Below are 27,845 nucleotides of genomic sequence, written 5' to 3'. Positions count from 1 at the left end.
TAAGTAAATAAAAAGTTTTAGCGTATGTTCATTTGTCCAAGGCCACAGGGGATGGGCAGTAACAGGCTTTTCCCACTGAATCTGTTCCTTAGCACGTGGTAAAACTTTTCTGCTTGGTTTTCTTTTACAAAGCAAGCAAGGCAGAGAGAAGCACTTTTGGTGAGCGTGGGATATAAGAACTCTCTGACAAAAAGAAAATCCAGCATTGATGTGAGCCCCTTCGCACACTGGCTTTCCTCAGCCTCTTTTTTCTAGAAGTTTCTGTCCTAGTGGCTCCTGACCTCCCACCCCATATTTAAATTCCATCCATATACTGGGTATCTGCGTATTCATCTGGGGCTCTTTGGAGATCCCCCAAACCCTTGTGAAAATGAACACTTTCTTGGCTGGGTGCAGTGGCTCCTGCCTGGAATCCCAGCACCTTAGGAGGGTGAGGCAGGAGGATCACTTGGCGGGGAAGGGGAGTCTGAGACAAACCTGAGTGACAGAGCGAGACCCTGTCTCTACAAAAAAAAATTAAAATTTTTTGAGTCTGTATAAGACAGGGATCAGCAAACCGCAGCCTCCTGGGCTGGCTTCCTGTTTTTGTAAAGAAAGTTTTTTTTTTTTTTTTTTTTTCTGATACGGAGTTTGGCTCTTGTTACCCAGGCTGGAGTGCAATGGCGCGATCTCGGCTCACCGCAACCTCCATCTCCTGCGTTCAGGCAATTCTCCTGCCTCAGCCTCCTGAGTAGCTGGGATTACAGGCACACGCCACTATGCCCAGCTAATTTTTTGTATTTTTAGTAGAGACGGGGTTTCACCCTGTTGACCAGGATGGTCTCGATCTCCTGACCTCATGATCCACCCGCCTCGGCCTCCCAAAGTGCTGGGATTACAGGCTTGAGCCACCACGCCCGGCGAAAGTTTTTTTTTTTTTTTTGAGAGGAAGTCTCACTCTGTCACCCAGGCTGGAGTGCAGTGGTGCAATCTCGGCTCACTGCAACCTCCGCCTCCCGGGTTCAAGCGATTCTTCTGCCTCAGCCTCCCGAGTAGCTGGGATTATAGGCGCCCGATACCACGCCCAGCTAATTTTTGTATTTTTAGTAGAAATGGGGTTTCACCATGTTGGTAAGGCTGGTCTCGAACTCCTGACCTCATGATCCGCCCGCCTCGGCCTCCCAAAGTGCAGGGATTACAGGCAAGAGCTACAGCGCCCAGCCACTTTTTTGTATTTTCAGTGGAGATCCGCCTGCCTCGGCCTCCCAAAGTGCTGGGATGACAAGTGTGAACCACCACCCCTGGCCTGCAAAAAACAAAAAAAATAATAAAGAAAATGAGCTGGGCATGGTAATGTAGCTGTGGTCCCAGCTACTCAGGAGGTTGAGGGGGGAGGATCTTGTGAGCCTGGGAGGTTGAGGCTGCAGTGAGCTATGATCACACCACTGCACTCCCGCCTGGGCCACAGAGCAAGACCTTGTCTCAAGAAAAAAAAAAAAAAAAAAAAGATTTTCTCAGCCCCAAGACCTGAGGCTCACCCCTGGGGGGACAGGGCACCCTGTTAACTCTGGCAAGAAAAGAGAAGTGAGCAGCGGCCGGGGGCACCGTAACGACACCATTTATTCTGATGTGTGCATCTGGAGTTCTATTCCGGACCTGGCTAGGGAGGGTGGTCTCTGGGGGGGATGGGCCAGGGACGGTCCCTGCTCCCCGCCGAGCCCACCTGGGAAGCTGTGTGGCCAGGCTGCTGGGGCCACCCGAGCCCTGGGGAGACAGGAGTGCTGGCGTTCAGGCTTCATCGCGCAGCTGCAAGGAGACCCATTCCGTCCAGTGGCTCCTTGTTTCGTGGAATCCTGCAAGGGCTCCACTGGGGGGTCCCTCTCCTGCAGGCTCCGAGAGCTGGACCCCGGTGATTTCCGGAAGGATGGAGGACAGGTTCTGGGACCTTCAGGCTTCGGCGGTGACAGCAAGTTAATTGCACTTGTTGGATTTTCTGGCAGAAGCCAGGAGAGACGGGGATGGTGTCTTTCTCTTTGGTGACCATCCCAGGCACCCAGAGGTGACCAGACTTCCGTGTGGCCTGGGACAACGCAGGGCTCAGGCGGGAAGGGCCACCGAGGTCAAAGGCCACTGATGATTCTGGTGAGGAGTGGGGCGGCAGGGACGCAGCCGGGGAGAGGAGGTGGCTTCCTTGCTTCACGCCCCGGTCTCACCTTCCAAGGGTCTAGGGGACATGAAGCTCGTGGAGTTTTCTCCCGTAGCCCTTGGGGTCACACAGAAAAAGGAGCGCAGCTAGAAGTCTGCAGTATCTGGGAAAGGCCAACTCCGGGGAGAGGCGCCCGGCCTGGGTTGGTCATAGGGAGAGGGGACGTTCTCAATAGGCAGACGGCCAGGCACAGTGGCCCATGCCTGGCATCCCAGCACTTTCAGAGGCCTAGGTGGGCTGGTCACTGGAGATCAGGAGTTCCAGACCAGCCTGACCAACATGGTGAAACCCGTCTGTACTAAAAATACAAAAAATGAGCAGGGCATGGCGGGCACCTGTAGTCCCAGCTACTCGGGAGGCTGAGGCAGGAGAATCACCTGAACCCAGGAGGCGGAGGTGGCAGCGAGCGGAGATCACGGCACTGCACTCCAGCCTGGGGACACAGCAAGACTCCGTCTCAAAGAAAAGAAATCTCAAGATGATTGTAAATCTGTAAATGTGACTATAAAATCAGACCTTTTATGACACACCAAGGGGCTCTTTGGAAATGCGTCAGCAGCGGGGTGCAGGCCCCGCGTCCCAGGAGGCCAGGCAGCCCTGGATCCGGTGCGCTGTGCGTTTCAGAACTGAGGGAGCAGAGTGCACTGAGGATGAGGCAGGGCCGGGCGCGGTGGCTCCCGCCTGTGATCCCAGCACTTCGGGAGGCCAAGGACGGAGGACCGCATGAGGCCAGGAGTTCAAGAGCAGCCTGGGCAACACAGTGAGACCCCTGTTTCTTTTATGTTAAAAAAAAAAAAAAATCTGTTTAAAAAAAAAAGCAAAAAGACTGGGGAGGGAGGACAGGATGCCGGGACCAGATTGTCCCACTGTGTGAAGCAGACACCAGAGGCTGCCGGCAGCGGGGTAAAGGCCTGGGGTAGGAGACTTTTGTCCGCAGCCGGCAGGACGCCCCTCAGCCTCTTGCCTCCCCAACGGGAGACGTTAGGAGGCCGAGCAAGCTGGGTGCCCTTGAGAGGCGGCCCACCCAGGGCTGTGGCTGCAGCAGCCCCAGGCACTCCCCAGCGAGGTGGAGGCAGCATTGGATGGGGCCTAGGGTTGGGGTGGAAATTCTGGGAGGTGGGAGTCACCCAGGGCGGGGAGTGAGCCTGGAAGCCGGCCCGCCTGCCGGGAAGTGGAAGTGGTTTAAAAACACAGTGGGCTTTTCCGGTTGCTAGTAACACACAGAATTATAGAGTTCAAGTTCAGTCCCAGACGGGAGACTGAGGCTCGAGATGGTGAGGAAGCCGTCTGCCATCTGGGGCTGGGGCTCCTGACGACCCACACCCGCTCAGCGGCCCAGCCCCTGGGCTCCCGAGATGCTCAGGCCGGAGAGCAAGGTGACGGTGGTTCAGGAGCATCCTCCTCCATGTCTCCAAGGCCCCAGAGGGGGTTCGGGCGCCAGGGGGCCTGTGGGGCTCTTAGTGGCACATCCGGGCAGTCATTTCTTTCTGTTAAGAGCAAGCAGGACATCAGCTACCACCAGCCATTCCCGAAAGGGTGACGCGGACAGCAAACACAGGAGATGCACAGGAGAGGTGGCAGCTGGGGGCGTCCCTGAACCCCCAAACACCACACACCAGATGGGCGATGGCACGCCTGAGACAAGGGACAGGAGACTACCCCGTGGGGCCAGAGTCAGCACCTGCAGATCTGTGGGCCAGACGCTTCCTGTCGTGATGGCTCAACTCTCTCTTTTTTTATTTTTCCGAGATGGAGTCTTGCTCTGTCACTTAGGCTGGACTGCAGTGGTGCGATCTTGGCTCACTGCAACCTCTGCCTCCAGGTTCAAGGGATTCTCTTGCCTCAGCCTCCCGAGTTAGCTGTGATTACAGGCACCTGACACCATTCCTGGCTACTTTTTGTATTTTTAGTAGAGGCAGGTTTCCCCATGTTGGCCAGGCTGGTCTTGAACTCCTGACTTCGTGATCCACCTGCCCCGGCCTTCCAAAGTGCTGGGATTGCAGGCGTGAGACACAATGCCTGGCCTTAATCTTTTTTTTTTTTTTTTTTTTTTTTTTTGAGACAGGCTACTGACACTTACCCGGGCTGGACTGCAGTGGCATGATCTTGGCTTACTGCAGCCTTGACCTCCCAGGCTCAAGGGATTCTCCTGTCTCAGCCCCCTGAGTAGCTGGGACCACAGGCACGTACCACTGTGCCTAATTTTTTTTTTTTTTTTTTAGAGATGAGGTCTCACTAAGTTGCCCAGGCTGGTCTCAAACTTCTGAGCTCAAGCGATGCTCCTTCTTTGGCCTCCTGAAGGGCTGGGATTACATGTGGGAACCACCTCGTCTGGCCATTTTTAGCCATTTTTTAAAGCTTTAAGAGAGCAGTGGCTCTCACCTGCAATCTTTGGGAGGCCAAGGCAGGAGGACTGCTTACTTTCCTGAGTGTGAGACCAGCCTAGACATTGTAGTGAGAGCCCATCTCTACATACAAGAAGAAATCAGCTGGGCATGGCAGGGTGCACCTGTGGTCCCAGCTACTCGGAGGCTGGTGGGGTCCTGCTCTCACATCAGGGTCCCCACAGCCACACAGCGCCCGGCAGCCTGGGGAGCAATGCAGCCCCCAGAGGGTTCCCGTGCCAGGCCCTGAATCACTGGCACCCACTCCACTGCTGGCCCCATCACCCAGTCACAAATTTGGGCCCACGCCCCCACCAATCTCAGGAAGTGACATTGGCTTCAGTGGCGTGGACCCCACACTGAGGAATCTGGTCCCTGGGTTGGTCTCCTGATAAAACCCGGTCAGGTGGAAAGCAGTTAGGCAAGGGCAGGCGCGGTGGCTCACACCTGTATCCCAGAACTTTGGGAGGCTGAGGCAGGCGGATCCCTTGAGCTCAGGAGTTCGAGACCAGCCTGGCCAACATGATGAAACCCCATCTCTACTAAAAATACAAAAGTTAGCCAGGTGTCGTGGCGGGCACCTGTAGTACCAGGTCCTGGGGAGGCTGAGGCAGGAGAATGGCTTGAACCTGGGAGGCGGAGGTTGCACCATCACACCCTTCGATAAGGGACACTGTGCGGCGTTCAGGACACCTGACCTCAGGACTGTGAAGGAGGAACGAGCTGGAGGTGGGGTCGGCACTGAGCTGGGGGGAACCTGCACCTGTTGTCCAGATTTAGGAGAACGCAGGGTCCCTCCCGGCTACCTCACCACCTGTCCCATCAGCAGGGAGAGATCGGGTCACTCGCTGCTGGGCCGACTACGGGCAGTCAGGCGTTCTGGCCCCGGAAGGGTTCCTCTGTCACCGGCCTCCACGGTAACCCCACGCACCTGCCGTATCCCTGCGCCGTGGAGCCCTAAGCCCCCACTGTAATCCCACACTCCCGCCGCAACCCCGCGCCCTGGAGCCCCAAACCCCCACTGTAATCCCACGCCCCCCGCTGTAACCCCGCGCCCTGGAGCCCCAAGCCCCCACTGTAATCCCACGCCCCCACCATAACCCCGCGCCATGAAGCCCCAAGCCCCTACTGTAATCCCATGCCCCCACTGTAATCCCACGCCCCCACCATAACCCCGCGCCCTGGAGCCCCAAGCCCCCACTGTAATCCCACGGCCCCGCCGTAACCCCTCGCCCCCACAGTAACCCCGCGCCATGAACCCCCAAGCCCCCACTGTAATCCCACGCCCCCGCCGTAACCCCGCGCCCTGGAGCCCTAAGCCCCCACTGTAATCCCACGGCCCCACCGTAACCCCGCGCCATGAAGCCCCAAGCCCCCACTGTAATCCCACGCCCCCGCCGTGACCCCGCGCCCTGGAGCCCCAAGCTCACACACCAGTGGCTCCAGCTCCTTGGTGTCGATGAGGCCGAACTCCTTGACGAAGTAGTAGAAGTGCTTGTAGCAGGTGTTCACGTGGGCCTCGGAGCCCATCTGTGCGATGCGGTCGAAGTGGTGGATGTAGACGTGCACGAACACGCGGAACAACCGCGACAGGATCTTCCGCACCGTCTGCAGAAAGTTCTTGGGGAAGGGTGTGCCTGCGGGGAGAGGGATGGGGCGGGGCCACCGAATCAGCCAAGCCACATCCAGAAGGCCCTGCTCATGGATGTGACCAGGGGCTTCCAGGCAGAAATCTATGGTGGACCAGGCACACTGGCTCACGCCTGTGATCCCAGCACTTTGGGAGGCCGAGGCAGGAGGATCACTTGAGGTCAGGAGTTTGAGACCAGCCTGGCCAACATGGTGAAACCGCATCTCTACTAAAAATACAAAAATCAGCCGGGCCTGATGGCACGAACCTGGGAGGCGGAGGCAGGAGAATCGCTTGGACCCAGGAGGCAGAGGTTGCAGTGAGCCATGGTCGTACCACTGCACTCCAGCCTGGGCAACAGAGTGAGACTCTGTCTCAAAAAAAAAAAGAAAAAAATAAAAGAAAGGTATGCGGTCCTCCAGAGAGACACACCCAAATGATCATCCACAAACCCGCGTGGACGGGGTATCCCTGAGAGCTACGCACTGCATTACACATGGAGCGGGGGCAGGAGGTCCCTCCCAGGGGGCAATGATCCTGGTGGGCCCGGGGCTCCACAGCAGTGATTCTGAAGCCACCGAGAACGCTGGGCCAGCGCTAGCAAGGGTGCTTGTCCCTGCACCAGACCCACGAGGGCCTCCAGGCCCCATGCCGACCCCGCCCTTCTCTGCTTTGCAGTAAGGGAGACAGGTGTCACCAGGAGCGATCAGGATGAAGGGTGCCTACAGGCAGTAGTGTAATTAGCGGAAGACAGAGACATGGAATCTTTTTTTTTTTTTTGAGACAGGGTCTTGCTCTGTCACCCAGGCTGGAGTGCGGTGGTGTGAGCAGTTTACTGCAGCCTCAACCTCCTAGCCTCAAGCGATCCTCCCGCCTTAGCCTCCCGAGTAGCTGCCATCACAGGCGTGCGCCACCACGCCTGGCTAATTTAAAAAAATTTTTTTTGAGATGGATTCTCTCTCTGTAGCCCAGGCTGGAGTGCAGTGGCATGATCTCGGCTCACTGCTACCTCCGCCTCCTGGGTCCCTGTTCAAGCAATTCTCCTACTGCAGCCTCCCAAGTAGCTGGAATTACAGGCACGAGACACCGTGCCCAGCTATTTTTGTATTTTTTTAGTAGAGATGGGGTTTCACCATGTTGGCCAGTCTGATCTTGAACTCCTGACCTCGTGATCCACCTGCCTCGGCCTCCCAAAGTGCTGGGATCACAGGTGTGAGCCACCGAGCCAGGCCAAATTTTTTTTGTTTTTTTGAGACAGAGTTTCACTCTTGTTGCCCAGGCTGGAGTGCAATGGCGCGATCTCGGCTCACCGCATCCTCCGCCTCCTGGGTTCAGGCAACTCTCCTGCCTCAGCCTCCCGAGTAGCTGGGATTACAGGCACGCGCCACCATGCCCAGCTAATTTTTGTATTTTTAGTAGAGACGGGGTTTCACCATGTTGACCAGGATGGTCTCGATCTCTTGACCTCGTGATTCACCCGCCTCGGCCTCCCAAAGGCCTCCCAAAGTGCTGGGATCACAGGCATGAGCCACCGCGCCCGGTAAAATTTTTTAAAGAGATGGGATCTTGCTTTGTTGCCCAGGCTGAGCTCAAACTCCTGGGCTCAAGCAAACCCTGGGCTCGGCCTCCCAAAGCGCTGGCATTATGGGCGTGAGCCACTGTGCTCGCCCTCCCCGACTTTTCCGGAAGGCTCTGCACCCCCGAGCCCCGGCCGCCCGCGACTCACCGACGTTGGTGGGGAAGAGGTCCTCGTTGTTGATCTGCGCCTCGATCCAGTCCATCAGCAGGTCCATGTACCGGGGCGCGGAGAGCGCCGTGGGCTTCCGGAACTTGTGCTCGTCCTGCCAGCGGTACTCGTACTTGGGGCCCCCCGACATGACGGGGCAGGACTGCTCCGTGCAGCCGTCGCTGATGGTGCCGTAGATGAGGTTGACGCGGTTGAAGAAGTCCACCACGTGCACGGCCACCCAGTCGTGGAGGTCCTCGCCCGGGGGCAGCTGCACGGCCAGCCGCAGGTCCAGCCCCGCGTTGAGCGACGCCTGCGCCTTCTTGTGCAGCTCGAAGCGCTGTGTGCCCGGCTCGAACTTGCGCTTGGGGCGGAACGTCTTGTCCTTGTTGAAGACTTGCTTCAGGAAAGGGTTGGACATCTTGGTGACTGATGCCTGCTGTCCTGGAACGCTTCTGCAGAGGGGTCCTGGGCCGGCTGGATGGGGACGTGGACCAACCCGGGAGGACACCAAACACCACGCCCCACGGCTCTCTCCGTGGACCTGAAATACACAGGGAGTCAGGACCTGCCGGAGGCAACAGAGTTTCCCGGAAACGTGCTGGGGGCACAAGCGACAGGATGTGTCTTTTGTTTTGTTTTGTGTTTTGAGACAGAGTCTCGCTCTGTTGCCCCAGCTGGAGTGCAGTGGTGCGATCACGGTTCACTGAAACCTCCGCCGCCCAGGCCCGAGCGATCCTCCCACCTCAGCCTTCTGAGTAGCTGGGACTACAGGCACACACTGCCACACCTGGTTAATTTTCTTTAGTTTTAGTAGAAACGGGGTCTCGCTATGTTGCCCAGGCTGGCCTCCAACTCCTGGGTTCAAGTGATCCTCCTACCTCTGCCTCCCAAAGTGCTGGGCTTACAAGTGTGAGCCACTGCACCCAGCCACAGTTGGCAGGGTTCAAAACATCCCCTGGACTGTTGACTTTTAAGGAGTTTCACCCAAAGGGGGCCACCTCCTCAGTGGACAGACCGGAAATGCACATGGCAAGGCCTGACTGCCTCCCAGCGGAAGGTGCGGATGGCCGGGCCCCGAGAGCCCGCAGGCGCCACATCCTCCAAGTGCCTGATCTGGGCCTGGACTCCTCCCCGGCGCTCCAGGGCTTCAGTGGGGGGGGGCAGGCTAAAACGCAAGTTACAGGGGACTGCGTGGGCCGAACTGCAGCCGCCACAAAGGAAGCCATGCCCAGTGCCCGTAGCCTGTGTGTGGGAGCCTGGGTGAAACAGGGTCTTGAGGGGATGCCATCCTGAGTATGTGGGTGGGCCCTATGGTCAGTGACAAACGTCCTCATGAGCGAGGTGGATACGGGGAGACGGCCTCGTGGGCCAAATGTGGCCCAGGACGCCGGCCACCACCAGGAGCCACGAGGGGCCTGGCAGACTCCCCTCGGCCTCAGAGGGACCCAGCCCTGCCCATGCCCTGGTCAGGGAGGTGTGGCCCCAGAACTGAGAGGGAACCTGTCACGTTGGTGTTCTCCCCATGTCACTGTGCCCGTCACTGGTCACTGGGTCAGGGACCCCTGTGGTGTGAGCCCTCTTCACTTGGTTACATCTGCAAAGACCCCCTTCCATGTTGGGTCACATGGTGAGGTGCCAGGTGATTCTGGGGGGTGCTGTCCAGCCCAGGGTACCATATGAATGAGGAAACCTCCAGGAGCAGGCCCACATCTCGTGCACGCGAGTGGTGACTTGTGAGACGCCTGCAGGTTGCTCTGGGGCGGGGGCCCTGGTGTCCCCCTACTCCCCTAAGAATCCTCAGGGGACAGGGACTGAGTTCATCCATCACAGGGCACAGGGACAACCTGGATCACACACTGTGCCTGTGCCGGGCTCACGCTCACCACGCAGGGCCTGTCACCGCCAACAATGACTGTTATTGTCACTGCCAGGACACCAGCACCGTGCCAGGCCCAGCGTGGATGCAGACCCCATCCTGCTCTGCTGGGTGCCCCTCCTGGACGGGCAGACTTGACTATGACACTCGGGGCCAGGCCCACGCAGGGCGCTGAGTAAGGCGGGGGTCCCAACCCCAGCACAAAGAGGACCCAGACGAAGGGGGAGTCAGAGAGGGGAGGGGGAGGGAGCCCACGCCCACCCAGGCCCACTGGGCTCCACGCAACCCTCACAAGAAATACACACACATTCTTCACTCTCCAGTAAATCCCAACCCCCAGCACTTTTTTTCTTTTTGAGACAGAGTCTCACTCTTGTACCCAGGCTGGAGTGCAAGGGTGCGATCTTGGCTCACTGCAGCCTCCACCTCCCAGGTTCAAGCGATTCTCCTGCCTCAGCCTCTTGAGTAGCTGGGATTACAGGCACTCACCACCACACCCGGTTAATTATTTTTGTATCTTTTTTTTTTTTTTTGAGATGGAGTTTTCGCTCTTGTCACCCAGGCTGGAGTGCAACGGCGCGGTCTCAGCTCACCGCAACCTCCACATCCTGAGTTCAGGCAATTCTCCTGCCTCAGCCTCCTGAGTAGCTGGGATTACAGGCACGCGCCACCATGCCCAGCTAATTTTTTGTATTTTTAGTAGAGACGGGGTTTCACCATGTTGACCAGGATGGTCTCGATCTCTTGACCTCATGATCCACCCACCTCGGCCTCCAAAGTGCTGGGATTATAAGTGTGAGCCACCGCGCCCAGTTGTGTCCAGGCATTTGAGGCCAGCCTGAGCAACACGGCGAGACCTAGACTCTACAAAAATACTTAAAACTTAGCTGGGTGTAGCGCCCATGACTGTAATCCCAGAACTGAGGTGGGAGGATGGTCTGAGCCCAGGAGTTTGAGGCTGCAGTGAGCCACGTTCACACCACTGCACTCCACCCTGGCCAACAGAGTAAGACCTTGTCTCAAAAAATAAAAAATAAAAATAAGGGCCAGGCGCGGTGGCTCACGCCTGTAATCCCAGCACTTTGGGAGGCCGAGGCGGGTGGATCACGAGGTCAAGAGATCGAGACCATCCTGGTCAACATGGTGAAACCCCGTCTCTACCAAAAATACAAAAAAAAATTAGCTGGGCATGGCGGCGCGTGCCTGTAGTCCAAGCTACTCAGGAGACTGAGGCAGGAGAATTGCCTGAACCCGGGAGACGGAGGTTGCGGTGAGCCGAGACTGCGCCATTGCACTCCAGCCTGGGTAACGAGCGAAACTCCGTCTCAAAATAAACAAATAAATAAAAATAAAAATAAGGTGTGAGTAGAGCTAGACTCTTCTGGAGGCCCCAGGGCTTAGGGTCCCCCCACTCTCTACGGGACAGTCCCCACCAGAGAATGATCTGGACCCAGGTGTCCACAGGGCCAGGGGGTCAGGGGAGAGATGCTGCACTGTTTGGAAGAAAAGCACGTGAGAGTCGCAGCTTACACCTGCAATCCCAGCACTTCGGGAGGCTGAGGCTGCGGATCACCTGAGGTCAGGCATTTGAGACCAGCCTGACCAACACGGTGAAACCTCGTCTCTGCTAAAACCACAAAAATTAGTGGGGCATGGTGGCGGGCGCCTGTAAGCCCAGCTACTCAGGAGGCTGAGGCAGGAGAATCGCTTGAACCTGGAGGGCAGAGGTTGCGGTGAGCCGAGATGACGCCACTGCGCTCCAGCCTGGGGGACGGAATGAGACTCCGTCTCAAAAAACAAAGCAAGTTACAGAAGGACCGAAGCTGGGAGATCACTGTGGATGATCGGGGGGCCTGGAGTCCTCACAGGGTCCTCAGGAGAGGAGGGGGGAGGCTGAGTCAGGGAGAGACTGGAAGAGGCTGCGCTGTGGCTGTGACGGGGGAGGAAGGGCCCCCAGCTGAGGGACGAAAGGCGGGAGCCGGATTCTCCCCTGGAGCCCCCAGGAGGCCCAGCCCTGCTCATTCCTCCACCTCAGCCCCTGCCATCTGCTCTAGCCTCCGGCCTCCCGGAGAGCTGTAAGATGATGCATCTGTGTGGTCTGAGGCCACTAAACTTGTGGTAGTGTCAGCAGGAAACTCGCAAAGGAGCCAAGTCCCAGCTCCCGGAACCACACACCCACAGCCTGGTTCCGTGAGGCCGGGACCCTCCAGCATCTGCTGCCCGGGGCCTCCCGCAGACCCTGCCCATCCTTCCAGGACGCCGGTTTCGGAGGGGACCTGAGGCAGCACCGAGAGTGGGACTAGGGAGAGCCCGCCACGGACAACGGGGGGAGGGCGGAGGAAACCCAGAAGCGGGGGCAGGCCCTGTCTCCCCTCAGGAGGACGCACTGTCAAAAAGAGCCGCAGGTGTGAGCCAGGATGTGGAGACGTGGGACCCTCTCCCCCGACGGCGGGAACAGAACATGGGGCGGCCGCCGTGGGTAAGAGCATGCGGATCTTCAAAAGGTTAAACACTGAGTCACCCCGGCAACCCCACCCCAAGGGCTCACCCGAGAGAAAGGGGCACAGACGCCCACAACGTGGAAACCCGTGTCCACAGCAGCGCGATTCACAGGAGCCCAATGAGGAGACAGCCACGTGTCTAGCCACAAGGGAGTGGATCAGCGCTGCGTGCCAGCCACGCACTGGAACACAACCCAGCCACGAACACGAACGGGGCTCAGACACCGGCGCCGCATGGATGCCCCTGGAGGACGTCACGCTCACTCAGCAAGAGACGCCAGACACAAAAGGCCACACAGGGCGTGATCCCATTTTTATGAATTGTCCAGGATATGCCCATCTACGGAGGCAGGGAGGGGATTTGTGGGTGTTGGCGCTGAGGGCTAGGGAGACGGGAGGGGTGGCAGCTGGTGGGGCTGGGGTGCTCTTTGGCGGTGCGTGAGTGTGCTCAAATATTAATCCATGACAGTGATGACTGCACAGCTCTGAATGCACTAAAAACACTGAACTGTACACCTTCAATGGTGAACTGTATGCTGCATGATTTATTTCTCAATAAAACTGCTGTACAAAGTGTGTGCTGGGCGTGGAGGCGTCTGCTGCGAGCGCCGCAGAGAAAAACTAAACCCAGCTCCTCCCAGGCTCAAACTCAGGCACACACTGTCTTCATAAATCTTTGTCTGGCTGGGAGGATGGCTCACGCCTGTCATCCCAGTACTTTGGGAGGCCAAGGCGGGCGGATCACGAGGTCCGGAGTTCCAGACCAGCCTGGCCAGTATGGTGAAACCCCGTCTCTACCAAAAATACAAAAGTCAGCCAGGTATGGTGGCGCTCACCTGTAACCCCAGCTACTCGGGAGGCTGAGGCAGGAAAATCGCTTGAACCTGGGAGGCAAAGGTGGCAGTGAGCCAAGATCGTGCCACTGCATTCCAACCGGGTGACAGAGTGAGACCCCGTCTCAAAAGAAAACAAAACCCATAAAAACCTGTGTGCACTGTGAGCACAGTGAGGACAGAGTCTGCACTGTAAGAAGGTACAGGGTCAGTGGTTTGTCACAGGGAGGCCTGGTGAGGACTGACGGGCCAGGGACACTGCTCAGGGCAGCCTGGGCACAGGTGCCAGAAGGACTCAGGTCCCACCCACTCTGCAGTGACCAGAAACTTCCCCAGCACTGTCCTGGGGCCCTCGGCCACCGTCATCACTTCCTGCCACCAGGGTTAACACCCAACGAGGAACTTGTACTTTACATTTTCCTGGTATGAAAACCCCGTCTCCATTTTACAGAGAAAACCAGGCCTCTACCCGCTGGCTCTGTGGACACTGGGGCCCGATGGTTCTCTGGGGTGGGGCCGCCCCGGGCACTGCAGGGTCTGAGCAGCGTCCCTGGCCTCCACCTGCTCCATGCCAGGAGCACCCTCAGGTGTGGCAACCACAGATGTCCGTGGACATCACCCGGGGTTAAGATCAGATAGCCCAGGGTGAGACCGTGGCTCAGAAGATAATGGCTGACTCTATAGCAGCATTTCATGCCGCACAGCTTTTGGGTGGATCGGCTGGGGCTCAAACCCTGGACTCTGTGGGTGAACCCACTGCTCTTTCTGCCCCACAACTCACTAAACTCAGCAACTCTCAGGGACACGGGTAGCCGTCTGATCACAAACCCAGTGCCACATACCTCCTGAGCCAGGGCTGCTCCACCACGGGCCCCTCCACGGCCCTGCAGAGCCATTGGATGTTCCGAACCCAGGGGCAGCTGACCCGTCCTGGTTTTGCTGGGGTGGGGGGCACAGCCCCAGGGTGACCACGCAGGTCCCCGCCTGCTTGCTTCTTGTCTATTTTTAGAGACAGGTTCTCCATCTGCTGCCCAGGCTGGAGTGCAGCGGCAGGATCACGTTTCACACTTCAGCCTCGACATCCTAGCTCAAGGGATCCTCCCACCTCAGCCTCCTGAGTAGCCACCATACCTAGTTAATTGCTTTCTTTCTTTCTTTTTTTTTTTTTTTTGTATTTTTTTGTAGAGACAGGGTCTCACTATATTGCCCAGGATGGTCTTGAACTCCTGGATTCAAGCGATCCTTCTGCCTCCACCTCTCAAGGTGCTGGGATCACAGGTGTGACCCACTGTGCCTGGCTGCCCGCCTACTTCCCAAGGAAGGAGCGATCCCGAAGACCAGCCTCAGACCCTCCTGGGAAGCGCCTGATTCAAAGAGGCCACCGCTGTGCTGGTGGTCCCCTGGGGGCTGGGCAGCCCGGGACACATCCACGCTGGGGCTGAGCTGGTGCGAGCTGGTTTTGGTGAGGAGGGAGACCTGTGGCCCTTTCCCAGTGACGGCTGAGGACCCTGGCGCCTGCCGCTGTGATGAGCTCTGCAAGCCAGCCACACCTGCCCGCAGGCCACACCCCTGCAGCTCAAGATCAATAAACCCCTTGGAAGGGAAAATGGCGGCCACTATGCGAGACGCTCCTCCACACTGGGAATCACCTCAGTCCCCACGCCTCCAGACGGGGCAAGTGCATTCCCCACCTTACCAAAGAGGGAACGACGCGGGGGTGTGGACCCCCATCCACCCAGACAGGCCCACGACTCCCCTCCCCATTTCCGTTTCACACCTGGGCTCCTCACTGACCTCGAAGCTGACTTTCCAACATCAACAGAAATCACAGCACAGAGAAAAACCCAACCCGCCACAGCCAGGAGCTGCCCTCTGTCCATTTCAGCGCCTCCCAGGCCGATCTGGGGGCTTAGCTTGCAGCCACGCCGCCTGGATGGGCAGGCGGGGCCTTCTAGCCGCAGTATTGCGCTCAGGGCTGACTGCAGCTGAGGGAGGAGACCCCCACCTGGGCTGAGCCTCGGGGAGAAGGCGGCTGTTCCCACAGGCTTCCGCTGGTCTTTTTAAAACTTTTTGTAGAGACGGTATTTCGGGTGTGAGCCACTGAGCCTGGCTGAGGCTTATCTTTTCCTATAGCCCTTTAGAAGCCTGTCTACCAGACTCATGCCAGGACAGTTCCAGAAAACAAGAGAGCAGCCCAAGGGGTTGGTACACTTCCTCCTGGCATTTCTGTCTCCTTTCAGAAGGGGAGGGGGGCCGGGCACAGCGGCTCACACCTGGGATCCCTACACTTTGGGAGGATGAGGCGGGAGGCTCACTTGAGGTCAGGAGTTCGAGACCATCCTGGCTAACATGGTGAAACCACATCTCTACTAAAAATACAAAAAGATAGCTGGGTGTGGTGGTGGATGCCTATAATCCCAGCTACTTGGAAGGCTGAGGGAGGAGAATCTCTTGAACCCGGGGAGGCGGACATTGCCATGAGCTGAGATCATGTCACTGCATTTCAGAGTTAGACTCCATCTCGAAAAAAAAAAAAAAAAGGTGGAGGATTTTAAGTGGAAGGAAACATTTTCTGAAGAACCTTGCGGACGGGCAGAGCTCCCGTCACAAGCAAACGGTTTTCTCTTTCCTTTTTCTTTTCTTTTTTTTTGAGACGGAGTTTCGCTCTTGTTACCCAGGCTGGAGTGCTATGGCGCGATCTCAGCTCACCGCAACCTCCGCCTCCTGGGTTCAGGCAATTCTGCCTCAGCCTCCTGAGTAGCTAGGATTACAGGCGCGTGCTACCATACCCAGCTAATGTTTTGTATTTTTAGTAGAGACGGGGTTTCACCATGTTGACCAGGATGGTCTCGATCTCTTGACCTTGTGATCCACCCGCCTCGGCCTCCCAAAGTGCTGGGATTACAGGCTTGAGCCACCGCGCCCGGCCTTTTTTTTTTTTTTTTTTTTTTTTTTTTTTTTTTTTTTTTGAGACAGGGTCTTGCTCTGTCGCCCAGGGTGGAGTGCAGTGGCATCATCATAGCTCAATGCAACCCTGATCCCCTGGGCTCAAGCCATCCTCCCTCCCTCGCCTCCGAGTAGAGGGACCGAAGATGTAGGCCACCACACTAAGCTCATTTTTTTTCTTTTGAGACAGTATCTTGCACTGTGGCCCAGGCTGGAGTGCAGTGGCGCGATCTTGGCTCACTGCAACCTCTGTCTCCTGGGTTCAAGGCATTCTTCTGGCTTAGCCTTCCGAGTAGCTGAGTTTACAGGCACATGCCACTACGCCTGGCTAATTTTTGCATTTTTAGCAGAAATGGGGTTTCACCATACTGGCCAGGCTGGTCTTGAACTCCTAACCTCATGATCTGCCTGCCTTGAGCTCCCAAATTGCTGGGATTACAGGTGTGAACCACCACACCCGGCCTAATTTTTTACGAGTAGAGACACGGGTTTCGCCATGTTGCCCAGGCTGCTCTCAAATTCCTGGCCTCACGCAATCCTTCTGTCTCAGCCTTCCGGAGCGCTGGGATGACAGACGTGAGCCACCGCGCCCGGCCCGAGTACACCGTTTTCTATCAGGAAGAAACACAGGCTCCTCGGCGGAGGGACGATCGATCAACCACAGAAAGGGTCTTTTCCAAGGAAAGGCCGGAGCAGCCTCGGGACCCTGACCCCACCCTTACTGTCCCCGGAGGCCGGGACTGGTTACCGTGTCGGGGGCTCCCTCCGCTCAGCTCTTCTCCGATTCCTCCAGTGGACAGTGTGGGGAACACAAGGCGGGAACCAGCTCTCAGAACTCAATGCCAAGGCCTTCTCGGCTTCCCCGGGTCTTCCCCGGGACGAGACCCAAGTGACTCTTGGAAACTTCTAGAGAAATGAAAGGTGAGACAACAAATTCCCCTGCCGCAACACCCCTATCCTTTTTTTTTTTTTTTTTTTTTACACAACACAGTTTCTCTAAGCAACCAGCTGGTATGACCCCTCCCCCACTGAGGTGCCGCAGCTCAAGGCCCACAGTCACCCACTTCCTTCCGGAGGCTTCCACATCCTGCCACTGCCTCAGGGACCGCTGCCCCAGAGCATGGGAGGAGCCGGAGAGACAAGCCCTGAGCAGAGGCGTCAGTTCCCGATGCTCTAGGTCAGTGCGCAACACTGGCTCCCGGCCTGGCAGCCCTGATATTTGGCTGGAAGACGCTCCCAGCTCAGAATCTGTCCTGGGAGCGGCGTCCCAGAGCCACCTTCCAAAACCTGAGTATTCATTTAAGTTTTACTTTTATTTATTCATTTTGAGACAGAGTTTTGCTCTTGTTGCCCAGGCTGGAGTGCAATGGAGTGATCTCGGCTCACTGCAGCCTCCCACTCCTCGGTGCAAGGGATTCTCCTACCTCAGCCTCCCAAGTAGCTGGGATTACAGTCATGCACCACCACACCTGGCTAAATTTTTTTTGTATTTTCAGTAGAGATGGGGTTTCTCTATGTTGGTCAGGTTGATCCCAAACTCCCGACCTCAGGTGATCTTCCTGCCTCAGCCTCCCAAAGTGCTGGGATTACAGGCTTGAACCACCGCGCCTGGCCGTATTTATTTTTTTTTTATTTTTTATTTTTGAGACGGAGTTTCGCTCTTGTTACCCAGGCTGGAGTGCAATGGCGCGATCTCGGCTCACCGCAACCTCCGCCTCCTGGGCTCAGGCAATTCTCCTGTCTCAGCCTCCTGAGTAGCTGGGATTACAGGCACGTGCCACCATGCCCAGCTAATTTTTTGTATTTTTAGTAGAGACGGGGTTTCACCATGTTGACCAGGATGGTCTCAATCTCTTGACCTCATGATCCACCCACCTCAGGCTCCCAAAGTGCTGGGATTACAGGCGTGAGCCACCGCGCCCGGCTGATTTTCACCTTTTAAATTGTAGAGTTATGTGGCTCCTGGCGTGTTTGGAGTTGTGCAAACACCACCTTCATCTAATTCCAGAACACTCTCATCACCACTAAAAAAAAAAAAAAAACCCTGTCCAGGCGCAGTGGCTCATGCCTGTAATCCCAGCACTTTGGGAGGCCAAGGCAGGAGGATTGCTTGAGGTTAAGAGCTCAAGACCAGCCTGGGCAACCTAGTGAGACCCCGTCTCTGCACAGAATACTTAGAAAGTAGCCGGGCAGGGCGGATGCGCCTGTACACTCCCAGCTTCTCAGGAGGCTGAGGTGGGAGAATCACTTGCGCCCAGGAGGTCGAGGCTATGGTGAGCTATGATTGTGCCACTGCACTCCAGCCTGGGGGACAAGGCGAGACTCTATCTCAAAACAAAAGGAAACAAAACGAAACTAAGATCGTGTCACCTAGGGGAGTTACAGTGACGAGATGTGACGGGTGCCTGTGGGGTGCTTGCTTCAGAGGACCCAACCCAGGTTTCAAAAGACAAGAGCCCAAGTGTCAGGAAGAGGAAGCCACAGGAAGGAATGCCCCAAGCGCCCATCAAACTCAGGCTGCCCTCCTTCCACGGGGCTTTCACTGCCGGGGGCCACAGGGTGGGGGCTTGACTCGGTACCACCTTCTTGGCCTCCTGGACTGCTTCAGTCTGAGTGAGGAGGCAGAAGCCATGCTCTGAGCCCACCCAGTGGGAGCCTGGCCCCCCACCTCACCGTCTCGCCTCCTCGTGGCCGCTGTGAAGAGCTCCCAGCCACACTCAGCTGCAGCAGGGGGCTCCCTTGAGGGGTGGTTCTGCACCCTGGGGGACACCAGGTGATGTCTGGGGGCATTTGTGGTTGTCATGACTGGGTGATGCTCCTGGCACAGAGTGGGTGGTGGCCAGAAATGCTGCTTCGTGCCCTGCAGTGCCCAGGACACCCCACCCCAGAGAACGATCTGCCTGGAATGTCTGCAGTGCCAAGGGAGAAGCCTGTCCTGGGAGCGGCAGAGCCAGGGATCTAACTGTTCCGTTTTGTGTGTGTGTGTGTGTGTTTTGTTTTTTTTTTGAGACAGAGTTTCACTCTTGTTACCCAGGCTGGAGTGCAATGGCACGATCTCGGCTCACCGCAACCTCCACCTCCTGGGTTCAGGCAATTCTTCTGCCTCAGCCTCCCAAGTAGCTGGGATTACAGGCACGCGCCACCATGCCCAGCTAATTTTTTGTATTTTTAGTAGAGACGGGGTTTCACCATGTTGACCAGGATGGTCTCGATCTCTTGACCTCGTGATCCACCCGCCTCGGCCTCCCAAAGTACTGGGATTACAGGCTTGAGCCACCGTGCCCGGCATTTTTTTTTTTTTTTTTTTTTTTTGAGATGGAGTCTCGCTCTGTCTCCCAGGCTGGAGTGCAGTGGCACCATCATAGCCCACTCCAGCCTCAACCTCCCGGGCTCAAGCAATCTTCCCACCTCAGCCTCCTGAGTAGCTGGGACTACTGGTGTGCACCAGCACGCCCAGCTAATTTTTGTATTTTTTGCAGAGACAGGGTCTTGCTCTGTTGACCAGGCTAGTCTTGAACTCCTAACCTCAAGCAATCCTCCCACCTTGGCCTCCCAAAGTGCTGGGATTACAGACGTGAGCCACTGAGCACAGCTCTGTCTCCCTCTTTAATGAGTAATTTTTATTTTTATTTTATTTTATTATTATTTTTTGGGACAGAGTTTCGCTCTTTTTACCCAGGCTGGAGTGCAATGGCGTGATCTCGGCTCACTGCAACCTCTGTCTTCTGGGTTCAAGCAATTCTCCTGCCTCAGCCTCCCGAGTAGTTAGGATTACAGGCGTGAGCCACTGCGCCCGGCCTATGACTAATTTTTAGAACTTGTCAACTGCATCACTAGTTAGTAGACAGTGACTGTTGCTTTCAGAGGTGTAGACGTGCATCTGGCTGTCCGTGCTTCTCTCGCTTTCTGGGGACCACTCCCCTACGCACTCATAAACCAGCCCCACTGGGGATCACGCCCCCAGTCCCGCGAGGCTTGCAGCGTGGGTTGAAAGTGGATGCTCCTGTTCCTACTCAGTGATCGGGGCTTCACTAGTAAACAAGCCTGACATCTGCCAGCCCCGGAGGACATGCTTGTGTGAAACTCATCATTTCCCGGCCAGGGGAGGGGCTCACCGCCCTGCCCGTCCAGAAGCTGAGGCCAGCTGCCTCACCTGGGGGTACGTGGTGAAAGGTACGAGTCTGGGCTTGAACTCACATCCTGCGGTTCCAAATCTAGTGTGTCTGCCACTAGGGCAAGGTTTCCATTCTCTGCACAGTGGACACCGGGGTGGGTCACTCTCCGGGGAGGGGCCGTCCTGGGCACTGCAGGGTGCTGAGCTGCCTCCCTGGCCTCCACCCACCGAATGCTGGGAGCACCCCCAGTTGTGAGAAAAACACAAAGGTCCGAGACTTGGCCCAGTGTCCTCTGGGGACAGAATCACCCTCGATGGACACCCCTTGGTTTAGGGATTTCACAGACACCCAAGAGACTCTGCGTCCCATGATCCTCTGCTCTGCTGAGGTCCCAGGAGGCTACTGAAATCCACACCCTGAGTGGGGACGGGAGAGGAGAATCCCAGGAACTGGGATACCCCTGGTTCACGCCGTCTGCTGCGTCGGGAGTGTGTTCTGGTGTCTGGTATGAGCAGGAAGCAGACTTGATTTCTTTTTCCAAATAATTACTGCAGTCTCCCCCTTAGCATTCAGGGCCAGATCATTTTCTGGGGTGAGTTTGTCCTGAGCATTGCAGGTGCTGGGCGGTGTCCCTGGCCTCCATCCACTCCATGCCAGGGGAGGGGCACCCCCGCCTTGAGTTGTGACAAACACAAGTCCCCGCCAACATTTCCAAGTCCCCTGGGGGCAAAACTGCCCTGTGGGAAGACCCCAGCTAGACTGGCAGCTTCCCCTCTGCTAAACAAGGGACTCCACCAAGGGAATTCTGGGGACCTGACAACTAACACATCTCAGCCCAGCCATGGCTGCATCCCCAGAGCTCCTCAGCTTCAGGGCGCTTCTGAAACCAATAGGCACAGCTGGCAGAGTTGGCACTGTGACTCAGGCTGTCTTGATTCTCCAGGGCACTTGGGGCCTGGCTCCCCACCCAGATGTCCCAGCTCAGCCCATACCTTTGTCCCCAGAGGGGACTGTCCATGCTTTGAGTGGCTCATACCCGTGACCACTTCCTTTTTCTTTCCAATCGCCTCATGGCCCAGAGGCCATAGGGGGCTGAGTCAGGGCTAGACCACCCTGCCCCCTGCCCCCAACCCCGACAGGCCTGAATACGGTGATGACTCTGCCCCTCAACACCAGGCAATGTCTGGGGACACTGGTGGTTGTCAGGTTGTGAGGGGATCTCCCGGCAGGGAGTAAGTGGAGGCCAGGGACACTGCTCAGCACCCTGCAGTGCCCATGACACTCCACCCCAGAGAATGACTGAGCCCTGAATGTCCATAGTACCTAGCCCCACACAGGGAGACCCTGGCCCCAGCCCCACACGGGAAGTCACTAACAACTTCCTCCTTCCCTGTGAGACGTGCAGTCGATGAAATGTGACATTAAAGGTAGCCGCGATGAAAATACATGCATGATATTAACATACTAATAAGCTAAAGATAGACTCTGCAGCAAAACAAGAAGACCCAAGAGGAAAAACACCCACCACTTGTGGGGAAGAAAAGGTGAGAGAAACGTACGTGAAATTGACCCCGGTAGTAGGTAGTAAGTAGCCCCACAGCCAAGATTCCAGGGCCCTCTACAGGCCAGATCTGGAGAACAGGCGCTTCCTGCAAAATCATCCCAAGCCCATCTGGCTAGAAAAAAAGCCTGAAACTTGAGCCAAAGCCCGTCAACCCAGGGGAGACTTCTCATCCCCACGTCATCCAGGGCGGTCCAGCCACACGGTTTCAAGAAGAATGAGACACAGGCTCTGGTGCGGAGGGACACCCAATATCCGCTAAGTGCAGAGTAAGTTGCAAAACAGTATGGATACTGAGAACTTTTTTGTTCAAGAAAGAATAATAAATGGGTACAACCGTGAAAAAACAATAAGGAACTATTGTCTCTGGAAGCAAGTTTTTTTCTGCTGTTTGTCTGTCTTGAGACAAGGTCTCGCTCTGTCACCCAGGCTGGAGTGCAGTGGTACAATCACAGCTCACTGCAGCCTCCACCTCTCGGGCTCAAACCATCCTCCCACCTCAGCCTCCCCAGTAGCTGGGACCACAGGCGCATGCCACTATGCCCAGCTAATTTGTGTATTTTTGGTAGAGATGGGGCCTTACTATGTTGCCCACGCTGATCTCAAAATCCTAGGCTCACAAGCATGAGCTAAGGTGCCCAACCCTCTGTCAATCTCTGTGTGTGTGTGTGTGTGTGTGTGTGTGTGTGTGTGTGTGTTGTTTTAAGGAGCGGAAGAGTGTTTTGTTTTGTTTTGTTTTGTTTTGTTTGAGACGGAGTTTCGCTCTTGTTACCCAGGCTGGAGTGCAATGGCGCGATCTCAGCTCACTGCAACCTCCGCCTCCTGGGCTCAGGCAATTCTCCTGCCTCAGCCTCCTAAGTAGCTGGGATTACAGGCACGTGCCACCATGCCCAGCTAATTTTTTGTATTTTTAGTAGAGACGGGGTTTCACCGTGTTGACCAGGATGGTCTCGATCTCTTGACCTCATGATCCACCCGCCTCGGCCTCCCAAAGTGCTGGGATTACAGGCTTGAGCCACCGCGCCCGGCCAAGTTGTGGTTTTTTTTGAGACAGAGTTTCCCTCTGTCGCCAGGCACCAGGCTGGAGTGCAGTGGCACCATCTCGGCTCACTGCAACCTCTGCCTCCCAGGTTCAAGCAATTCTCCTGCCTCAGCCTCCCAAGTAGCTGGGATTACAGGTGCCCGCCACCATGCCTGGCTAATTTTTTTATTTTTAGTAGAGACGGGGTGGGTTTTATCATGTTGGCCAGGCTGATCTTGAACTCCTGACCTCCTGATCTACCTGCTTCCACCTCCCAAAGTGCTGGGATTACAGGTGTGAGCCATCACAGCTGGCCCCAGAATCCCATTTCTGAAGTCAGATTTGCCTTTTCTGCTTAAGCCATTTGACCCTCTCATGCCAGGAAAACAGGAGCAGAGATCATTAGCTGGGGAATGCCTAAAACTCCCCACCTTCAAACCCCAAGCTCTCCGTCAGCTGTGTGGGGAATTTTTCTGAAACAGCCACTATGAGGTCTCTAAAGCAGAAGAGAACCTCCCTGGAAGAGGATTTTTTTTTTTTTTTTTTTTTTTTGAGTCTTAGTCTTGCTCTGTGGTGAGACTGGAGTGCAGTGGTGCAATCTCGACTCAGTGCGGCCTCGACCTCCTGGGCTCAAGCAATCCTCCGCCACAGCCTCCCAAAGCACTAGGATTACAAGTGTGTGCCGCTGTATCTGGCACCCTCTTGCACTTCCTTCCTTTCTTTTGAGACGAGTCTTGCTCTGTCACCAAGGCTGGAGTGCAGTGGCGCGATCTCAGCTCACTGCAATCTCCACCTCCTGGGTTTAAGCGATTCTCCTGCCTCAGCCTCCTGAGTAGCTGTCACTACAGGCACATGCCACCAAGCTCACCTAATTTTTTTGTATTTTTACTAGAGACAGTTTCACAATGTTGGCAGGATGGTCTTGATCTCCTGACCTTGTGATATGCCCGCCTCAACCTCCCAAAGCGCTGGGATTACAGGCATGAGCCACTGCACCTAGCCTAATAGTAGAGACGAATAGTTAGCCAGGCTGGTCTCAAACTACCCCTTTTTTTTTTTTTTTTTTTTTTTAAACAAGACACGGTCTTGCTATGTTGCCTAGGCTGGAGTGCAGTGGCTATTCACAGGTGCAATCCCACTACTGATTAGCACGGGAGTTTTGACCTGCTCCATTTAGAACCTGGGCTGGGTCATCCCTCCTTAGGCAACCTGGTGGTCCCCCACTCTCGGGAGGTCACCATATTGATGCCAAACTTAGTTCGGACACCCGATCGGCATAGGGCACTACAGCCCAGAACTCCTGGGCTCAAGCGATCCTCCCACCTCCGCCTCCCGAGTAGCTGGGACTACGGGCACGAGCCACCATGCCCGGCTTCAACTCCCAACCTCAAGTGATCTGCCCACCTCGGCCTCCCAAAGTGCTAGGATAACAGGCGTGAACCACCACGCCCGGCCTCCCTCTTGCACTCCCTAAACAACCAGCAAACCAAACAGCCAACCAAACATCCAGCTTCCCCTACACCAAAGCAAAACCAGGCATGGAAGGGAATTGAATCCAGAAGAACACAAAAGGAAGGTGGGTTTTATCTCATGAGACAAAACCCAGATCATCCCACACATGCAGGGAAATGAATGACTCCATCCTCAGGGCATCACTGTGGGCTCTGGAGGCTCCAGCCTTCAGCAGCCCCTCGGATCTGCGTCCGAGCTCCTCTTCTGTAAAAGGGGGCTACTCGAAGCCCCCCTCATGAAGCCCCCCTCATGACTTCATGAGGCACAGGAAGGAAGAGGCAAGGCTGCCCAGGGCACGCCCTCCTGCCTGTGCAACTGCCAAAGCAGAAAGCACAGATGGAATGCGAAACACGCAAAACCCACATTTCAACATTTACCAAACCGTCTGCTTTGAATACGGGCAGATTATTGCATGTCAATTAAACCCGCATAAACTGTTAAGGAGAAAACGAAGGAAAAAGCAAGTGCAGGCCGGGCGCGGTGGCTCACGCCTGTAATCCCCGCACTTTGGGAGGCCGAGGCGGGTGGATCACAAGGTCAAGAGATTGAGACCATCCCGGTCAACTGGTGAAACCCCGTCTCTACTAAAAATACAAAAAATTAGTTGGGCATGGTGGCGCGTGCCTGTAATTCCAGCTACTCAGGAGGCTGAGACAGGAGAATTGCCTGAACCCAGGAGGCGGAGGTTGCAGTGAGCCGAGATCGCGCCATTGCACTCCAGCCTGGGTAACAAGAGAGAAACTCCGTCTCAAAAAAAAAAAAAAAAAAAGCAAGTGCAAAAAAGCAGCGTGGGCCGGGCGCAGTGGCTGACGCCTGCAATCCCAGCACTTTGGGAGGCCGAGGTGGGTGGATCACCTGAGGTCAAGAGTTCGAGACCAGCCTGGCTAGCACGGTGAAACCCTGTCTCTACTAAAAATACAAAAATGAGGCCGGGCACGGTGGCTCACACCTGTAATCCCAGCACTTTGGGAGGCCGAGGCGGCTGGATCACGAGGTCAAGAGATCGAGACCAACCTGGTCAACGTGGTGAAACCCCGTCTCTACTAAAAATACAAAAAATCAGCTGGGCACGGTGGTGCGTGCCTGTAATCCCAGCTACTCAGGAGGCTGAGGCAGGAGAATTGCCTGCCTCCGTCTCAAAAAAAAAAAAAAAAAAAAAAAGAGTTGGGTGTGGTGTCGTGCGCCTGTAATACCAGCTACTCAGGAGGCTGAGGCAGGAGCACCACCTGAACCTCGGAGGCAGAGTTTGCAGTGAGCAGAGTTGGCACCCTGCACTCCAGCCTGGGCAACAAAGCGACACTCCAGACTCCAAAACATACAAAAAGCAGTGTGTACAAAGACTGGAAATCTTATCCCCAAGAAAAGGCGCGGCTCTGGAGCACTGATTTTCTGCAATGTGATTGCATTTTCCAATCTCCCCTATCTCCCCTCCCTTCTCAGTGACTTCTTATAAAATCCACCATTGCTTACACTTTTTTTTTTTTTTTTTTTTTTTTTTTTTTTTTTTTTTTTTTTTTTTTTTTTTTTTGAGACCGAGTTTTGTTCTTGTCGCCCAGGCTAGCACGCTGGACTGCAGTGGCATGATCTCGGCTCACCACAATCTCCACCTCACAGGTTCAAGCGATTCTCCTGCCTCAGCCTCCCAAGTAGCTGGGATTACAGGCAGGTGCCACCGCACCCGGCTGATTTTTCTATTTTTAGTAGAGATGGAGTTTACCATGTTGGCCAGGCTGGTCTTGAACCCCTGACCTCAGGTGATCCACCCGCCTCGGCCTCACAAAGTGTTGGGATTACAGGCGTGAGCCACCGAGTCCAGTCTGTTGCTTACACTTTTTTTTTTTTTTTTTTTTTTTTTTTAGACAGAGTTTCGTTCTTGCAATGGTGCGATCTCGGCTCACCGCAACCTCCGCCTCCTGGGTTCAGGCAATTCTCCTGCCTCAGCCTCCTGAGTAGCTGGGATTAGAGGCACCTGCCACCATGCCCAGCTAATTTTTTGTATTTTTAGTAGAGACGGGGTTTCACCATGTTGACCAGGATGGTCTCAATCTCTTGACCTCGTGATCCACCCGCCTCGGCCTCCCAAAGGGCTGGGATTACAGGCTTGAGCCACAGTGTCCAGCGCTTACACTTTTAATACCCTCTTTGCTGCGGAAGGGCCTCTTCGGCCGGGCGCGGTGGCTCACGCCTGTAATCCCAGCACTTTGGGAGGCTGAGGTGGGTGGATCACCTGAGGTCAGAAGTTCGAGACCAGCCTGGCCATCATGGTGAAACCCCATCTTTTTTTAAAAAAAAGGCTGTTGAGCCGGGCGCGGTGGCTCAAGCCTGTAATCCCAGCACTTTGGGAGGCCGAGGCGGGTGGATTACGAGGTCGAGAGATCGAGACCATCTTGGTCAACATGGTGAAACCCCGTCTCTACTAAAAATACAAAAAATTAGCTGGGCATGGTGGCACGTGCCTGTAATCCCAGCTACTCAGGAGGCTGAGGCAGGAGAATTGCCTGAACCCAGGAGGCGGAGGTTGCGGTGAGCCGAGATCGCGCCACTGCACTCCAGCCTGGGTAACGAGAGCGAACCTCTGTCTTAAAAAAAAAAAAAAAAAAAGGCTGCTTTGAAAAAGCCCGACCACCCTGGGCCCTGGGGGTCCTGAGGCCCTGCGAAACTTTCATCCACACGGGGAGGCAAGAGGTCCTGGGGGAGGACAGTGGGTCGGGACCAGGAGTTGACCCCGCAGCTGGACCCCTCCCGGGTAAGGCGGGGCATCGGTCTCCCCGCCGCCGGCGCTCGCCCCTCCCGAGGGATCAGCCTCCCTCCCCGCCTGCGTTCAGCCTTCCTGAAGGATCCTGCTTTCCCGCCGCCTGAATTCGCCCTTCCTCCCCCACACCCCCGGCTCTTGTTGCCCAGGCTGGCGTGAAGTCGCGCGATCTCACTGCAACCTCCGCCCCCCCGGATTCAGGCGATTCTCCTGCCTCAGCCTCCCGAGTAGCCGCGATTACAGGCGCCTGCCGCCCCGTCCGGCTTATTTTGTATTTTTAGCAGAGACGGGGTTTCGCCATGTTGGCTGGTCTCGAACCCCCGACCTCAGGCGATCCGTCCGCCTCGGCCTCCCAAAGTGCTGGGATGACAGGCGTGAGGCACCGCGCCCAGCCTCGCCCTTCCGGAAGGCTCGGCCTCCCCGCCGCCTAATTCGCCCCTCCCGGCACCCACCTGGCCGCCCTTGTCGCCCGCCTTCGCCCCTCCCGGTACCCACCTGACCGCCTCACAGCCGCCGCGGAGGGACACTGCCGCGGGAGACGCCTCACACGCGCGCGCGGCCGCACCCGCGGGCCGCGCCTACTTTCCTTAAAGGGCCCGGGGCTCTGCGTAGAAGCGACGTGCAGGAGTCCCCTGGAGACTCTGTCCCGCGGGCTCTAGGACCCCCAAGCGGCGAAGGCGCGCGGAGCCACGTTCCGGCCAGCAGCCGTGGGACGCCCTGAGAACCGGCCAGGCTGCGCGGGGCCGGGCGGAGCTCTCCGTTGCCTGGCAACCGGGGCCGCGGTCTGTGGGCGGAGCTTG

General features: G+C 56.3%; 1 protein-coding gene across 4 annotated transcripts; it reads right to left on the bottom strand.

Annotated features, from left to right (window-relative positions):
* On the bottom strand, positions 1 to 27,794 carry MOB3A (MOB kinase activator 3A). Of its 4 annotated transcripts, XM_010339249.3 has the most exons (5): positions 27,541 to 27,794; positions 16,833 to 16,990; positions 7,926 to 8,469; positions 6,004 to 6,206; positions 1 to 3,672 (listed from the first exon to the last, which is right to left on the bottom strand). In XM_010339249.3, the coding sequence occupies exons 3-5, from the start codon at positions 8,344 to 8,346 to the stop codon at positions 3,643 to 3,645; spliced, it is 654 nt and encodes a 217-aa protein (XP_010337551.1). In that variant the 5' UTR covers positions 8,347 to 8,469; positions 16,833 to 16,990; positions 27,541 to 27,794; the 3' UTR covers positions 1 to 3,642. The 4 variants fall into 4 exon arrangements, with proteins under 4 accessions (XP_010337551.1, XP_010337552.1, XP_003928651.1 ...); XM_010339250.3 differs by lacking the exon at positions 16,833 to 16,990; XM_003928602.4 differs by lacking the exons at positions 16,833 to 16,990; positions 27,541 to 27,794 and adding an exon at positions 27,498 to 27,520.
* Positions 27,795 to 27,845: the final 51 nt, after the last annotated feature.

The sequence above is a fragment of the Saimiri boliviensis genome, chromosome 14 (assembly GCF_048565385.1).
Source record: "Saimiri boliviensis isolate mSaiBol1 chromosome 14, mSaiBol1.pri, whole genome shotgun sequence".
Classification (NCBI taxonomy): Eukaryota; Metazoa; Chordata; class Mammalia; order Primates; family Cebidae; genus Saimiri; species Saimiri boliviensis.
This window is presented reverse-complemented; position numbering and strand designations above follow the sequence as displayed.

Excerpts from the sequence above, each read along its gene's own strand:
- MOB3A (XM_010339249.3), bottom strand. The coding sequence starts at position 8,346 with ATGTCCAACCCTTTCCTGAAGCAAGTCTTCAACAAGGACAAGACGTTC. Across the intron at positions 6,207-7,925 it reads CCTCTTCCCCACCAACGTCG|GCACACCCTTCCCCAAGAAC; the intron begins GTGAGTCGCGGG and ends CTCTCCCCGCAG. Across the intron at positions 3,673-6,003 it reads CCAAGGAGCTGGAGCCACTG|AAAGAAATGACTGCCCGGAT; the intron begins GTGTGTGAGCTT and ends TGCTCTTAACAG.